General features: G+C 49.1%; 4 protein-coding genes across 4 annotated transcripts; 1 reads left to right on the forward strand and 3 right to left on the reverse strand.

The window, feature by feature from the left end:
• Nucleotides 1–2,775: 2,775 nt before the first annotated feature.
• On the reverse strand, nt 2,776–4,994 carry UCRPA7_8509 (putative tpr domain-containing protein; the record flags this gene model as incomplete). Its single annotated transcript, XM_007921022.1, has 3 exons — nt 2,776–4,261; nt 4,334–4,749; nt 4,812–4,994. The coding sequence occupies 3 exons, from the start codon at nt 4,992–4,994 to the stop codon at nt 2,776–2,778; spliced, it is 2,085 nt and encodes a 694-aa protein (XP_007919213.1).
• A 1,442-nt stretch (nt 4,995–6,436) lies between these two features.
• Nucleotides 6,437–9,400, forward strand: UCRPA7_8510 (putative metallo-beta-lactamase superfamily protein; the record flags this gene model as incomplete). Its single annotated transcript, XM_007921023.1, has 8 exons — nt 6,437–6,487; nt 6,540–7,044; nt 7,100–7,294; nt 7,883–7,941; nt 8,378–8,428; nt 8,556–8,600; nt 8,662–8,819; nt 9,025–9,400. 8 exons carry the CDS (start codon nt 6,437–6,439, stop codon nt 9,398–9,400), a joined length of 1,440 nt encoding a protein of 479 aa, XP_007919214.1.
• Nucleotides 9,401–9,828: 428 nt separating this feature from the next.
• Nucleotides 9,829–11,510, reverse strand: UCRPA7_8511 (putative aminopeptidase y protein; the record flags this gene model as incomplete). Its single annotated transcript, XM_007921024.1, has 3 exons — nt 9,829–9,957; nt 10,008–11,149; nt 11,231–11,510. 3 exons carry the CDS (start codon nt 11,508–11,510, stop codon nt 9,829–9,831), a joined length of 1,551 nt encoding a protein of 516 aa, XP_007919215.1.
• A 4,520-nt stretch (nt 11,511–16,030) lies between these two features.
• UCRPA7_8512 (putative nmra-like family protein) lies at nt 16,031–16,497 on the reverse strand (the record flags this gene model as incomplete). Its single annotated transcript, XM_007921025.1, has 2 exons — nt 16,031–16,302; nt 16,359–16,497. The coding sequence occupies 2 exons, from the start codon at nt 16,495–16,497 to the stop codon at nt 16,031–16,033; spliced, it is 411 nt and encodes a 136-aa protein (XP_007919216.1).
• Between the last annotated feature and the right edge of the window lie 868 nt (nt 16,498–17,365).

The following is a 17,365-nucleotide window of genomic DNA, read 5'->3' on the forward strand; positions in this document are numbered from 1 at the left end:
GACTGTGATGGTGTCGACTTCGAGGCGAAGTCGGGTGGAGGTGCTAGGCCGGCGCCGTATGACGCCGGGCCTGAAGGGATGCGAGTCGATGGGTCGAAAAGGGGCTTCTGCGGCGGTAGTACTTTAATAGGTGCCGAGCGCCCAGGTCCTAGTAGTTTCGCCCATCGCGAAAGCATGGTGATGGCATAAATAAGCTGCATGCAGACAGGTAACGGAAGGTAAAGGTAAGATGATATGGGTATATTGAACCAATGGTCGTAGAATGTGCGAAGGGCAGCCTTGGCAAGATAGAAAATGTCAAGTGCAGATGGCAAGCTTGGATCGCCAGGTGTCATAGTATTGCTTAGTGATTCCAGCAATGCAGCATCGATAATAGGAGGTTCGTATAGATGAAGCCTTGCGGCTTGTAAAGCACAGGTGATAAGCTCTACCCAGGTATGGTTAGCACTGAATAAATAACAATACTACCATTCTTTAGGGTTAGCGCTTTTCACTGTGTAACACATACCATTTTCCTTCAAATCGTCAGATAGAAAAGAGTGAACTCTGTCCAGCTCTCCCTGAAACGCCCTTTGATAGGCTGAAACCAGCGCCTTCGGTATACCAGGCACCTCATCTGGACTATCGGCCCGTATGGTCATCTCATGAATTTTCTGAGTCAAATGCTGAATTCTAACCAGCTGAACAAGTAAACGGTCAGAATCACACTCGTTGGCGGACTCCAGCTCTCGCAAACACTGCTGGATATAAGTAGAGAATCTCATCGGATCAGTTTTCTGGAATCCAACGGATATCCTATACATTTTCAGCAGTAGCGCGGCGTGACGCCTTTTATCGTTACTTACGACGAGCTTAGAAACCACACGCCTAGAAGTGCCCTTCTTTCTTCATTCGTCCGTGGAAGTGGTTGGTCCGGATTGAGTACCAAGATATTTGTACGTTCTTGGATTTCTGGCGGCCTGTTGAGGCCCATATCCGCGAGAAGCCCGGTAGCTAGGGATATCAAATTGACCATTTGGGCATGGATCATGCAATGATTCTGATACCAGCCAAGTATAACAATGATACCCAGAAGCAAATCAAGAGATCTCTCTGATTGCATCAACATATGGTCTGAAATTCGTTGCATAATCAAGAACATCTGAGCTCTCATAGACTGCATGTTTTTGAAAGAGGCAACCATCTTTATACATGAGAAGAGGAATGGCCGCGATGTTTGAAATTCCGCAGGGCTAGTTGCAGGTGGAGGTATGACGAAGGGAAACCTTTGACAAAGATGGCGTTGATATATTGCAAAAAGATTTGCGTCGGATTCAGTCTGAGCAGGAGCTTCTTGCACTTCGGCGCGGCAAATGCATGTCGACGGTGCAAACGAGTTATACGTCTTAGGTACAGTAATAAAGTCCTTTTCAGTACTTGAAGAAGCTCTAGGAGATCGTCTGCTTGACAGACAGGGTAAAGGACTGGCTTCGACTGTGAAAGTCAGCATGACGTCGACACTGGAAGACGTAGAGAGTGTAGCTCACTGTTGCTTGGAGATGAACCCGTGTCTGCGGAATTTATCGAGTATCCAGTTGCATTAGCGGCTTCGCTGTTTGTTGGAATTTCCCCTGTGGCCCTTAACAGATCAACGAGACCATTCAAACGTTCCTCTAACTGTGCCGTTCTTCTGTTCGTCACTTTAGCATGCCGCAATTTGAATCAGATAGTGGCCTTGAAGAACAGCCTCTCCAGCTCAGAGAACACATACGATGGCTTACTAGCTCTCTTCTTCCTCGGGTGATGAATTTGATTCGTGCAGTCTTTGCACAAACGCTGACATCTACAATAGGTCATATCAGCAACGAAATGAGAACGAGTGGCAATTTGTATCAAACCCCCAGGCTGAACACCTAAATGCTAGGGCGCGAGTTTCAAGGCTGGCTTAAGACCTGATCCAGCGGCATGACTTACCTGTCACAAGGGGCACCAGGTATATCACTGCTGCGAAGACATTTTGCCTACATAGTAAGAAGTTTTTAGCCCACTCTGATGAACACATGAGCACACTTCCTTCTGGATCATACCTTGGCTGATGCACAGGAAGTGCAAGCACTCCCCCACTTCCCTTGGCTCTTCAGCCTAGCCACGGTCTCGGAATCCATCCGACTACTCAATATACTAAGGTGCGTCTCAGTAGGCGCAGCGGTACTCTCGGAGCGGACTTTACTTGAGAGTGTTGCATAGCAAGGAAACGGAGAGGGATGTGGTGTGTCCCAAGACATGTCGATTTGACTGAGGGTCGGAGTAGTCGGGATAGGGATAAACTCCGGGATATTCCACTAGTCGGCGCCCGGAGCTGAAAGCTCCGATAGCATTTTTAGTGAGACTCTCAAGATATAACCAATCATATTCTCAGCATGCTCCGCACCACCCATGGCATGTACCTAGCAAACAAGTCTTTTATATCAACCTGAAAGGTAAATTTTAACCTCGTAATATGAAGTCTCGGCCGACCGAAGTTCAACGACGTGCGGAGGGCTCGAGATGAACTGCGCAGGTCACATAACGGCACAGGGGAACAATAGCTACCTCGAAATGTTGGCAGGGATTAATCAGATTCCAAGCTTGAGTAGGTAGTAGACCAAGAACAGCGTCTAATTTGATATCACTTCAATTTCATGCTTGGATTGCTCAATAGATGAGTTAGAAAAGGATCCAACAAAGATAGCCCAGAAGAATAGCGATACCACATCTTGCGCGGCCCTATCCGACCCGGCCACTACGGGTTTCCAGTCATTCAATTTCCAGCTTACTTGCGTCATTCTCAAAGCCCGTAATTAGGGAATATCCAAACGTCGCAGCCTCCGCACACCGAACTGCTAGCTCTGGTTGACCCATGGCTTTGTATGCATCTGCTGCGAACTTCATCGCCGTAACGACGTGGATTGTCATCAAGAACGGATAGTCAACATTTTCAAAAATAGTTCGGGGGTCGTCACCCCTAACTACGAAGCCAAAGTTCCTTAGTAGTTTCATCGCAGTCGCAACAACCTTTGCGTGATTCTTCCTCCACTTATATGTTTCCAACAGATACATAGTAGGGAATATGAGCATCAGGCGAGGTAGGCCGTCGTAGACATCGGACTCATGGGCTTCCTCAAGCTGTTTTGCCAACCGATCTATCGAGCGGATAGTTGCGTCTGGCACGATGGTCTTCGGTTGCTTTTTGTTCGCAATTTTCTCGATGTCCCTAAGCAGTTGTCTCCGTTTCTCAATATTTTCCGGCATGGACTTCGCTTCCCCAAGGCAGAGTGAGCAAGTGCACTCGAAACCCCAACCCTCGCGAAACTGAGCTTGTCGAAGTGCCGGATGAGCCTTTACTGGTACGTAGTGCTGGAATATCTCTTCCCCAGCAGAGATATCGCGGGTTGCGCGAGAGATAAGCATGTCTCCGATGAAAGAGCGCATTGAATTTGGCACACATGAGTGGTTCATGTAGCTCGCATATGTCCAGATACCCTTGGCCATGCGCATAGCCTCAGTGTTAGGCTTCGTGTCTTCGAGCGTAGACAAGGGGCTGCTGAAGCAATTCTTTAGCCGAATCGACTCGAGCAAGAACACATCAACAACGGGAACCCCGTCGACTATAGATCCTTCTGCTCCAGACCGTTCGTAATCACCACCGTGTAATCTGAGGACAGATGGTGCAATTGAAGGGTTGTCGTACAGCTGGCGGATGACCATTGCGTAAAGCGCTGCGGACGCTTGATTTGGCTGGTATTGATTCGGCATGAGAATTGCCTTCTCGCAAAAGATAAGTTCTCCTGCCTTTATATCCCGTTTTGCAAATACACCACGACCGTGTGTGGGCGAGTCGGCAACGAAGGTTGGTGCCACATAAGTGGCGTTGTCGAGGTGAACGTTTTGCACACTGACTGTCTCGACCATCTTGTTGAAGTCAAAGACGCCCTCAGCCTCTTCACGAAGCCGTGCAAGACAGCGATCGTATTCTCGTTGCAGACCAGGACCCTTGGCATTCAGTTCAAGCGCGGCCTCGTAGTACTCGCGGCTCGCCCTGTAGTCACATAACCCATACGCCGCTCTGCCCGCGGTGAAGTATGCCTTCCAGTCCGTGGCTTCTCCCCGTTTAGATGCCAATGCGTCATCCCTCGCAGCGTCATATTTGCCAAGTACGAGGTTGGTTCCAGCGCGTTTAGAATATAGACCGGCCCTAGACGCTATATCTTCAGAGTTACTAGCTTCCAAAGCCTCAGTGTAACTACATACTAGGTCAGTACGAGCACATTCTTTCATTAAACCCGGACTGTTAGCACCATGACCTTTTACGTACCAAAAGACCGCAGTAGGCAGATCGCGTTCAAGGAACGCCCGGTCACCCGCACTTCTCCACTCGATTGACGTTTTGTTCATGACCTCATCAACTCCCATGCGCAAAGCTGCAGGAATTATTGAATCATTGAACCGAAGGAGTACAACATCTGATGGGTGGTCGACGCATATCATGTAATCATGTTTTGCACCGTTATACTTGTAGTATGGCTCTTTGACGGCAAGAATACAGCCCTCAGGCACGTTGGAGAGAATTGACGCATCACTATGGTTGTATAACGCGAGCTTGTCCGCGTTCCCGTTCTCATCTAGCACAACTGACACTGCGGCGGCTCCATGATACGGTGCTGTAATAGTTCGCACGATGATTCCTTGACCACGATGATGCGCCTCAACCCGAAGCTCGCTTAGTGGAATCTGTACATCTTTTCAGCTATCCTTATCTAGGGTTGTCTCCTTGGGACGGGCCGTATACTTACTATCTCAAGGTCGCGGATTGATCGGATACTAGCTGGGTACGCTTCAGATAGCACGGGCTGCTTCACTGGCCGAGGCGCGTTCTGGTTGGAGCCCTGCTTCTTGATGTGTGACAAGTGCGTTTCCACGAGTTCATCCTTCGCCTTCCGCTTGGGCGGAGTCCTGTCTCGCAACGATTCATCCATATTGCGAGGTCCGAAATAATACAGAGTTACTCACATGAGCAGCCAACGATGTAGTATCATGTTGTCTGCAAGCTCAGTGCGACGTTCTCACGAGCAGAGTTGAACATGTGGCACCTCGGAACGTCAGGAGCCGCATCTTGATTGTGATACACTAAAGATGGCGCGCCGCCTGCGCGCAGGGGTTGCTCGAAATTAGGCTGCGGCGTTATCGGGACCAATGAAACGACGGCGTTTTGGCTTTTCCCTCTTTGGGCGACAGAAGGAGCACAACCTGTAACTATCACGACTAGTCTAACTCAAAATCTTCTTAAAATATGCATAATCCGACCGCACGAGGAAACTTGAAGAAACAAACATCAAAATCAAAGTGCAATTTCCTCAACTATTGTCCCAATGGTCCTTGTTCCTTCCTCTTAGCAAGTCAACGAGACAAATTCCCTGCAGTCTTGCTTGCCACTGGCGTGGTGTCCTTATGATACGCTAGAGGACTGGTTGCTCGGTCTAGCCTCACTTGGCGTGGCCGAGCGCCTGTTCGGAACGCCGCGAGCCAAGCATCTTGGAGGCACCCATGGCTTTTAACCCCAAATTTACTGACCTTTGAAACATCTCACATGCTTTAGATGGCCTTCTTTGCGTGTAAACATATAATTGAAATTATATTCTCCCATCTCTATGGGCTTCGTGAGCAATCGTAACATGTGCTTTAGTGGTACAGGGCAATGTGTAATCGTCATCTTGAAATCCAAAGAGGTTTATGATGCAATACGCCACATGAGACACAGCGTTTTGAGAAAGTATTGAAAGCCTTCACTAACTAGAATGATCTCCATAGTTAGATAAGAATTACGCGTGAGATGATTCGGATTCCTCTATCAAGCAGGAAGCCGTTCGCATCCCCAGCAGAGAAGGTGTAGATCCAGTTAACGTCGCCGATTACTTCGGGCTCTTGCCCCACTACCACAAGAACGCTCCACGCCAGACTGTTCTCGTGATGCATTAGGATGTCCTGATTCTCTCAAGCCTTGTGGGTTTGTGGCGTGCCCACAGAAATCAGTAAATAGTTCCGCTGTTGTCGGCTTTGATATGTTTAGCGTGGCGTCAGAGCCGACCCCAAACCCGGCGGGCATCTGCAGCACAATACGAGATTAAAGTCGACGCTTGGGGTACATGCCTACTTAACTGCCAAAGAACATTAGTAAATAAAGAGACGGCTGACTGGATGTTAATCATATTCTTATCGACTCGCACTCGACATTACTATCGTAATGGCCGCATACAATCTAACCGAAGTAGACTCCGTGGAGGTCACAATTATTGTGAACGACGAGATTGACTTGATATCTCACAGCCCTCACCCTGTCGTCAAGCATGCAGGGTCATTCATGGGAGTAACCCTCACACCATTGTCAGAAGACACAAACTTGGGCGGAGCTAAATCTCAAATGCGAATGGACAACATATGCTGTGGAGCACATGGATTTTCCACTCTAATCGTAAGTATGTGCAGAACATCGAGATTGGGTTTGTTGATTCATTATATCATAGACTGCAACAAAGGGCCCGAAGAAACATACTCTTCTCTTCGATGCCGGACCCGAGGATGATGTCTGGGAGCGGAATGCGACCAGGTTAGGACTTGACTTGGCATCAGTCGAGTATATCCAGCTATCACACTGGCATCGTGATCATACAGGTGGCCTTCTCCGCGCCATACAGATGATAAACGCGGCGAAGAACCAGGCAGAAGTCGTGGTGGACGTTCATCCGGATCGACCAGATTACCGTGGAATTATGACTCCGACTCAGGTGCCTATAGCATTAGAAGCCGACCCAACATTCAAGGATATTGAGGCTGTTGGTGGTCTTTTACTCAAAGCCGACCAGGTTCATACAATATTGGAAGATACCTTTCTTGTGTCTGGTGCCATTCCACGAACATCGGACTACGAGCTAGGTATTCCAGGTGGTATTCGACTCAACACTAGCAGTGGCAAATGGGAGGCCGATGAGATGATACTTGATGAAAGACTTCTCATGTGTAATATCAAAGGTGAGTTGCTGGCGCGTTCTGCGAACATATGCAATGTGCTGATACCACCCTCTAGGAAAGGGACTTGTGGTGTTCACAGGCTGTAGCCACCCAGGCGTGGTCAACACAGCAAGACATGCACAGGAAATCGGGGGCCATGCCCCTCTTTATGCAATTGTTGGTGGATATCACCTTGCAGATGCAGACCCGGAGAAATTGAGAAAGTCCATGGATGACCTGAAAGCATTGAACCCACAAGTTCTCATGCCTGGTCACTGCACGGGCTGGCGATTCAAGTATATGATACACGACGAAATGCCAAATCAAATGGTTCCGATATTTGGAGGCACGAAATACACTCTTTAAACTAGTTTTCGGAATATCAATTCAGGCCTTTACTATCAACTCCAATTCAAATGCTACTCGACTTGTTGTGAGATGTCTCCCGGCGCGAGCGGGTTGGTTCCGGTTGGGTACATTTGTGCACTACGGATTGGCGGTTCCCACTGGCTAACTCCTTCGAGCAGATGTGACAGGCGGGCCGAGCCGAACTCGCATGCTGAAAAGAGATGCTCAATGCCGATAAGAGCGCAAACTGCAAATGCTCTAAAACCAAAGCAGGCTTCTTTGAATTCATTAATTGCTCTGGAGACCCCCTGTCTCGAACGATGGCGAGTTTCCACATCATGTCCAAAATCTGTCGATGGTGTGTACTGAATCTCGTTCTAGACATTGCAACTGCCGGTCAGAAGATGTCGTATGAGGGGCAGCTTGGCAACCCACTGCTTTCGACTCATTGACAGCTGGACCCTGCAGCGAAGGATGTTGTGCTCACATTGTACACGTGTACTAAGCGCAGGGAAGGTCGGTCAGATGCATCGCGTGCAGGTCAGCGTTGCCTTGTCCTCGGTTTCATTGGTAAGAATTATGTTCTTGTGGAGCTTTCACCACCGTGATGCAGCTGCAAAACCGGGATAGATGTTCTCAAGGCCAATCCGCTCAGGTGGGGACTATGTGCGGGGATATGAGTTTGAGAGAGCTAGGAGTTGAGCAACTCTTCATTTCTTTTCTGTGTTGCCATTCACGAACGCTTTTGAGAGATGACTGAACAGCAGGCACAAGAGGTACATGCGCAGGGCTCAGAGCCACCAGCCCCGGGTCTGATCGGTGAGGGATATTTACAGGCAGATGTGAGTATTTGAAACTCGTCTGAGGCTCGGTTAACGCGCTTACGAAGTTAACGCATTCTGTTATATTCAGGATAGTTCAGACGATCGAGATTCGACCTATAATGACTCGTTAGTTAATCAAAAGCAGCATTTAAGATCTTACGCTCATATGATGAACGGAATAGGGAGGCATCCAGCTATATGACATCACTGAGTTCAAGCATTGTAGACTACACGTAAGTGCTCACCAAGCTGTTTTCGGCTTACAATCTGTCTCTAACCCAATTTCACATGCCTAGGTATGAGGTTAGTGATGAAAATGACACCAATGCTTTTTACTGTTGAAAGCTAATCATCCACTAGAATGGCCGTCGCTACCATGCTTTTCGCGCAGGGGCGTACTTGATGGTTAGTCCACACCTGGGTACTTACTACTAAGACGGAAAAAGTGTCTCTAATAGAAGAATAGCCAAACGATCAGGACGAGCAAGACCGAATGGACCTGCTGCATCATGTTTACCGTCTCCTCCTTGGTGGCAAGTTGCACTTGGCCCCAATTGGTGAAACTCCACAGCGTGTTCTTGATTTGGGTACTGGAACAGGAATATGGGCAATGGATTTTGCAGAGTATGTTTACACAGTCCAAGGTATTCTCGGTGAATGATATAAGCCGCCTAACAGATATCTCTAGCGAATACCCCAGCGCAGAAGTACTGGGGATTGATCTCAGCCCCATTCAGCCTAAATGGTATAGATTTTCCAATTTTCGAAAACAACATCTACAAAATGTCAGTAAAACATTACAGAACTATTGCTAATGGAAGCTGCACAGGACCCCTCCAAATTGCATATTTGAGGTTGATGACTTTGAAGAAGAGTGGGTGTACCGCAAACCTTTTGATTTCATACACGGCCGCGAGCTAGAGGGCTGCATTGCCAAGGACGACAAGCTATTCCAGAGGGCGTTCGAGCATCTTAACCCCGGTGGGTATATCGAAATGCAAGCTACGTCTACCATTTTTGCGTCCGATGACGGCACTCTTGAGAGGGCGAAAGAGGTCAAGTTTTGGCTTGACACTCTTTTGGAAGGCACATCGAGGTTTGGCAAACCGCTGGATATCGCACCGCGCTGGAAAGGAAAGTTGGAGGCTGCTGGTTTCGTGGATGTGCAAGAGAAGATCCTCAAGGTTGGTCTCAATATTACTTAGGGTCAGGTCTCCCACGGCATACTAATCGGTGATCAGTTGCCGGTTGGAACATGGCCAAAAGATCCAAAACTGAAGCAGCTTGGCAGTTACCAATTGTTCCAACAGCTGCAAGGGGTCGACTCGTACACCCCCGCAATCGCCGCACGGGTACTCGGGTGGAACGACCTGGAGATAGAAGCATTAATGGCTAGGGTGAAGAGAGACTTCAAAGACTCATCCAATCATCTCTACCTTCCCATTCATTTTGTCTGGGGCAAAAAGCCGTGAGGTTTGCTGGCCGGAAGAGAGCCAAAGGTCTAATTTCAAGAATTCTATTCCTATTTAACAACAGAAAGCGCCTTTACGAAATGCGTCTAGTCTCCAGTCCCAGTATGCTAACCTCTACTCTGACGCCAATCGTACAAACGTCGGGAAGAGCCAGTTCGATATTACATGAAAAGCTTCCGTCCGTGATACTTCGTTGTCTGCTCGTAGACGCTAGCCAGGCCAGCATCCTTCTCCCGTTTGGGGAAGCCATCGAAAGAGAGGGCATAGGTGGCAACCGAATGCGCAACAAGCTATGACATGGAATTAGTGACAGATCATACCGACGGTTCAGTGAACATACCTTGGTGTTAAGCTCCCATGCAGTCAAGTTGACGTTGCCGACATCGTCGCAAAGCTGGTGATAGCAAGGATCGTACCAGTCCCCAGCATTGCCTCCGAACATGTCGACCTCCTCGTCCGTCTTGATACCCTCGGCACCAGTAGCAATACCACCTCCAGGAATGCCGTTGCGGATAAACGCATCGTAGTCGCTGCGGCCATCAAAGGGAATGAATGTGTAGTTCAACCCGTGATCCTCGTACCATGAGACGTACAAGTCTCGAAGCTCCTCTGAGCCAGTTGGGTTTACAGCGTTGGTCGCGTTGTAGATCTGGTATGCGAAGTTAGGGCTGCCAAGCATGTCGTAGTCCATGAAGAGACGGATCTTCAAGTTCTCCTCCTCGGGCAAGACCTCAACGTAGTAGTCTGAGCCGAGAAGACCTTCCTCCTCACCGGCCCACCACGCAAATCGGACGCAGTTTTTGACGCTGAACTTTGTGAGTTGAGTGGCGATCTCGAGAAGCGACAGGCTGCCGGAGCCGTCATCGTTGATACCGGGGCCCTCAGCTACGCTGTCGCTGTGTCCACCAAGCATCACGCAGTTGTCGGGATCACCTTCGACCGTCTGGGCAATAATGTTGGTCGTGTCTACCGTCTCAACGATTGAATCAATGTAAGCAATGGCGTCAACAGTCTCGCCGTCTTTGAGCTTCTTGAGGATTGGTCCAGCCTCTTCTCCAGAAAGGCCGAAGGTGGCAACATGATCTGGGGATGGTGAGCCAAGAGTGCCGTGTACCTCATCTGTCTCGTAGTTGTAGACAATGGCCGCAATAGCACCAGCCTTGCCAGCATTCTCGGACTTGGTGCCGAAGGCGCAGGTGCCACGGCGGATGAAAGCGATGTTTCCACTGACGGACTCAGGGTAGTCCGATGCGTCACACCCATCATGCTCGACAAAGACCAAGTCGCCGTGGACCGGCTCCTTGTTCTTGGTGGGAGGAGTCAAGCTCATCGGGGATCCCGTCTTCGGGACATCATTGCCGATGACTAAGCGAGACTCGAACACATTGCCTGATACGGCGGGGAAAGACTGGTTAGAAAGTGAGTAGTAGTCGCCGAGTTCAGCCAGGCTTGAGTAGATGTATGCAACCGTTCCAAGATGGCCTGTATCGCCGATGAGCCTTATGCCTTATGCCTCATGCCGGATGGCGGAGTGAGGATGCAGATGCAGCGTGGCCAACTCACCTTCACTACCGATCACGCGCGTGGGATGGTTGTACTCATCCTCCCCGAGCTTGGCAATCTTGTAAAGCTCCTTTGCGCGTGCTAGGAGATTGTCACTCGAAATGCTGGCCTGCAGCGCTTCCGAGTCGATCAGCGGCTTGATGTTGGTGTTGGTGTTGGGGTTGACGCCGGCATCGACGAGCGGCGCCTGGTCCTGGAAGAACGGCAGCTGGAAGCGGAAAGCGGACACGCCGCCGAGCACCGCTAGACCGGCCAGATTTAGCCGTGCGAAGCCCGCCATCTTGAGAGTCGGGTCGGGTCAATGCACCGTAAAGCCGCTTCTTCTCAGAGACCGGGGATAGAGGCGAGGAAGAGGAAGAGGAAGAGGAAGATGGATGATGCGTAGTGAAGCGAACGGTTGGTTGGTGATGAAATGAAGAGTCGCATTTGCAGTTGACGTTATGGCTGCTAGCCTAGAGTACCTAGTGCTGTGGGCTCGTGATCCGACATCGCCTCACCAGGCTGTTGGCAGCTGGTTGCTGCGCGACGCTTGCTAAAGCTAATCAAGGCAAGCGCCAATCAGCGAGTCCACTCAGCGCTCACAGTGGCTTCCACATTGGGTCGAGAACCTTGGAACAGCTGATAAGCCTTGATAGGCTGCGATAGGCTACCTAGATACCTGCAAAGATTCTGGCCCTGAGAGAAACTCACTTCGGCTCTATTACAATGATTTGTGATTATTCAACAGTGATAACTTGTATTTATTTCTGGCTTTGGAGGCGTGAGATTATATCTTTACCGCAACTTGACTATCTGCCTCTTAGACCATTGATCAGTGACCACAACTCATAACAATATGACATCCTCGACAAAAACCTAATCCACAGTTATTGAAGCAGTTCCACTACTTGTCTTTCCGTTGCTAGTATAACCTTCCACCGCAACAATCATGTAGTCATGATTTCCAAGCCTCATCCCTGCCTTGTTCCAAGCATCAAAATGTTTACCAGTCGTGATTGTGCCACCAATACGCTGCTCCGTGCGAACAGACCAGTACTGCTGGAAAGTGGCCGTGCCTACAATGGACGGCTTATTTGTGCGAGTGCTAGTGTATATCTCGTATGTGCCTTCCTCAAAAGTGAAATTGCCCTTGGAAGTCCACGGCTCGTTGGGCGCAAGATCTCCATGTGCGTCCATAATGTAATACTCGATGAGAGGGTTCCTTGTCCAGCCGTACACAGAGAGGTATCCTGGACCGGTTGGGCTGTAAGTCCCATTGTACTTGACAGCTCTATCGATATACGTTAGATAAGTGCTTGGGACAAGCCATCTCGATCTCTACTAGAATTCAACTCACCTGTTTCCACCAGGACTCCAGCCCTTTCCGCACACAAATCCGCCATTGCCTGACCATGTTACGCTGTACTGGCCACCAGCACCGTTATTGCACCTAAAGTTGCCGTTGCCTTCCTGCCAGGAGGACCAGAAGTACGGACCGGCCTGAACATCCCTCATATCAAGAACTCCATTGTTTACTTCACCCACACCTGACGCAGCTAGCGTCAACGGCACCAGAGAAAGAAGTACGGCAAACAGGGTTGAGGTCATCATCGTAGGAGTGGCTCTATAGTAATCCCCTCTTCGTCCATTCTCATACGACTATGGCACTTATTCGCTCCTTTATAAAGAATAGCTATCACAGCAATCTTCTGTTACTGCCAAGAATAGTCTTTAGCCTGAAGAATTCACGCCTTTCCCTAGGGCCGGCGTCGGTATATGTTTATTACCGATGGCACTTGCACGATTGTTGCGGGTAAGTCTGGGGAAGTAGATTAAAGTGTAACGCCCCTCACTCCTGTCGGCCAATGGGAGTTTTTGTGATGTGCTGTGCCCGACTTTCGTCAACTAGACGCAAGACTATTAATATTGCTGCCTTTCATAATCAGTCCAGCATCAACTACCGAGCCCAGCCTAATACAAGAGTGGATCATCACAAGACTACGTTCACAGACATAACACACCAACATTGGATGAAGAGCTAATCAGGCGGATTTAGCGTTTGGTTACATCTTCAATGTCGATTAGTTGCCAAGAAAATGTAATTTTCAAGCTGCGAAACGGTCTGTGCTAAGTCTTTAATACTTGTCAAAGTTCAGTGATGAAGATGTTAGTTCGACTGGAATTTGGAGTTTCCTCGCCGCTGAGCAAGAAGATAGATACGTCTGAGCCTGATTATTGGCGGTGGCTCTAACCTTGAAGCCCGGAGCTCAACTATTGTGACCTGTAAAGTGGCGGAGCTAATCGCTGTAGGACGCCAACATCGATTTTAGGAGAAGTAGCTGAGAGAAACTCTTGCATGTCCACCATCCGTACACACGATGCGCAATGCAGCATGCCACCGGAGTTGCCAGAATACCTATGCTCCAGACAACTGAAGGCATTGTTTGTGTGTAGACTAGTCTTCCATACACTAGGCTGTTTGGTCCGGAGTTGGCTTAACTTAGAGATGCGGATCTCTCAGAAAGTCAGTGTTGTGACTGCTATTCAGCTTACTAAAGAAAGCTATTTTGTCAGTGCCCCTCCAACTGAGATTTCCATCCCCAAAATGCGTCCCCTCGAAAACATTCCCGATGCCGTTAATATTAGCGACTACCGGAGACCACGCAACCCGCCTTGACACCTTGATTTAAGCGCTTTAGAGACGGGAATATCTCTGCGTCATCTTTCCTTTCCGGATGGTCGGTCGCGCAAGGCAGCAGGGGGGCCGACCCTTGGGCTGCTGGACCTGTCGGCTCCGCCGGAAGAAATGCGACGGGAACCGGCCGGTGTGCAGCAGCTGCTCTGGGTTAGAAATCCCGTGTCACACCGATGCCAGCAAGCCCATGTGGATGGACGGCGGACCAAGGCAAAGAGAGAAAGCCCGCGAGCTCAAAAGTCAGATCAAAGAGAGCTCAGTTGGTCGTCGTGAGAGGCGAGGCACGCAAATTCGGGGATTCATCGTCACTTCAGAACAGAACTACAACACTGATGAATTGCAGACCCCGCCTGAACCACTTCCACTACAAGTTCCGGTTAGTGCAGCACAAATAGAGGGCAGTGCTCCCCGGCCGAGTACCACTGAGACGCAAAGGTCAGTACCCGCTGCGGAAGGTGTTCCGAGGGATGGATTATCAGCACCTATACTCATATCGAAGCGCACGAAATACATATCCGCGTCATATTCAGATGGAGACTCTGTTCCACTTCGGAGGCAATATCCAGGTCCCTCTACCATAGGGTCTGCAGCTGTTTCTCTGAATGAATTAGGCCAGGATTTCGATTTGGAGTTGGTTATGATGTACCTGGATTATGATTTTCCATTTTTATTCCCCTTCTACCGGGCTCCCATGGAAAGTCGGAGCTGGCTCTTGCCCTTTCTCACAGCAAATAAAGCCGTACTCCATTCAGCACAGAGCCTGAGCTCGTATTTTTTCACAGTTGCCCTAAACGATGTCTTCCCGGACGCCAAGAATCAGTGCAAGACGTCTGTTTGGCTACAAGTTGTGGAAGAGGCGGACAAGTGCTTTGAGAAGATTCAAGGAGATCTTCGTGAGATCAATCAATCAAATTCTCAAGCCACCGTAGTGGAAAAGGCCCGTGTCATGGAGAGTATCATCCAGTTACTGATATTTGAAATGTTCATCCAGGTCTCTGGTGATTGGGAGATGCATCTCAATCCCGCCATAACTCTGTTTGAGCAGATCGTACAAGGCCAAGCAGCGGGAGACGGTGCGGGTGATTTCCGCTCTATTTTAGAAAGTCTGAGCATAGAAAAGCCGGACACTCCAATCCACACTCGACGTCTCGGATGGAATCCTGATCAAGCTGCCTTCAGATTCTTCACGGCGGTGATACTGTTCATCGACATAATAGCAAGCACGTCGTTGCAGCAGCCTCCTCGTCTCAAGGATTATCACTCTAGCCTTCTTCAAGACCCAAGCAATCGTGATGAGAATACACTACTGGATCTGGCATCCTTTGTCGGCTGCCACAACTGGGTAGTATGCGCCTTGGGTGAAGCGTCGTCGTTGGCAGCTTGGAAGAAAGAAATGCAAACGGCTGGCAGACTATCCGTTCCTGAGCTAGTTGGGCGTGCAGACAGAATATCTGACTCCTTGACTAGAGGTCTAGAGCGCCTCAATCGCACAACACCTTCATCGGCCTTACGCACTGTTAACATCAGTCGCTTACAGCCCTACTATGACATTGACCTGCCTAAGTCAGACGCCGGCCTCTCGGTAACTCCTACGCGAATCTGGACTTACGCAATCTTGATATATCTGTATGTCACTGTGTCTGGATGGCAATCATCAAACGCCGAGATTCGCCACAATGTGAAAATGGTTCTTAGTCTGCTTCAGGATGTCAAATGTTCCGCTCAGATACGGACTTTTGCTTGGCCTATTTGTATTGCGGGATGTTTGGCTGATCCAGGTGAGCAGGAGCAGAGCTTTCGCAACATCATTTCAGGGGCTGGAGATTTGCTGCGCACCTCAGGGCGGATCATGGAGGCAGTCTGGAGCCGGCGCGACGCATTGGATCATAGCACATGGGATATTTCGGAATGTCTACGCATTCTAGGAGCGCCCTGTCTCTTGATCTGACAAGAGTCTCGTCATTGGTGACTCTTCTGATAGTATCTTATCCTGCGGAATATTTACGAATTCTTGCCGGAACGACATGAGCCACAAATGATCCTCTTAGTCGTTTCTGTGCAACTACCACTCGATATATTCAAGGGTCTGTGACATGTTTCACCTATTACAGCTATGAAAGCCATATTTAGACTTCAGCCTCGGTCTGTTTGTGTTTAAACCACGCATCGATTGCATCTTTGACCGGGGTTGTTTTGATATCCGGAAACACCTTGTTCAAGCTCTCATCCTCAGAAATATCACAGAAACCTTTGATGACTGAAATCGAATAGTTGGCAAGGACGGCCTGCAGTACCTGTTTCGGGCGACTTTTATATAGCGGCACATGAGAAGGGAGTTCAGTGAACTCTCCCTTTTCGAGCTTCTCAAAGCTGTCGTATGTAACCGCCCACTTCTCCCCTGAATTATTGAGTCAGCATCAAGCACCAAGGATGGTCTCAAAGAATGTCACGCACCTCTTGCTTCATAAAGCTTTAGGATGTCATTGAACGTGAGCTTATCTCCGTAGATAAGTGACTCATCTTCCCAACGAGGCAGGTCCAATGCCGCCACCACAAACTTAGCCACGTCCAAGCTGTAAGTGAATGCAGCCATGTCATCACCGGTACCAGGGATTGTCGCCCTTTTATTTGCTAGGTCGAACCAAAGTGTTATTGGGTTGAGGTATGATCCAAGTCCTGGCAGCCCAAAGAAATCTATCATTGGGCCGTTGTGGAAAGTTGTAAATTCGAGATTCGTTGATCGAAGAGCATCAACTGTCGCGAGACGAGCATTGATAAAAGGGGCTCGATATTGCCTAGCTCCTAGGGTCAGCAATTGAACCTCCTACGCAATGATCAATACTCACGGGTCCGGCCACATGCCACCATAATCACTTGAGATGAAGCGCTTCGTTGGCTTTGACATGTCGGCTGCCTTCACAAGATTGATCTCCGCCTGGCCAACATCTTTGTCTGTAACACGAATGGCGGAGATGACCGTGTGAGTGTTATTGGATTGAAGAACTTCGGCTAGATGATCGACATCACTATAATCGACAACCGATACAGGGAAAGCAACAACATCAGTAATGGCCTATTGTACTTTCGTTAGCAGAAGGGGGCTATTTTGTATGAAGGCTACTTCACCTTTCTTGAAAGCACGCTGACTTGGTGTTTAGGGCTTCTCAGAAGCGCTTCGGTTATGGCTCTGCCAACACCACCAAGTCCGCCAGCAACCACAACATTCATCATTTTGAGCTAACGGAGATTGACTTTTGTTTTCAGGTTATGCGGTTTCTCATCAGAGGTGTCTGAAGACATTCTTGAGGTTTTGGTGACGAGCTATTTATGTATGCCAGCCATTAGAAACAATGCTCGGAGCGAGTCACTTAATCCTTGACAGACTTCCAATCCAATTACCAATGCGCCATTTCTCGAGTACCTTTGTGTGGAGTTTTGAACAGGCTCTCATGATCCATGGC

The sequence above is a fragment of the Phaeoacremonium minimum genome, assembly GCF_000392275.1.
Source record: "Phaeoacremonium minimum UCRPA7 unplaced genomic scaffold PA7_03_scaffold_597, whole genome shotgun sequence".
In the NCBI taxonomy this organism is placed as follows: Eukaryota; Fungi; Ascomycota; class Sordariomycetes; order Togniniales; family Togniniaceae; genus Phaeoacremonium; species Phaeoacremonium minimum.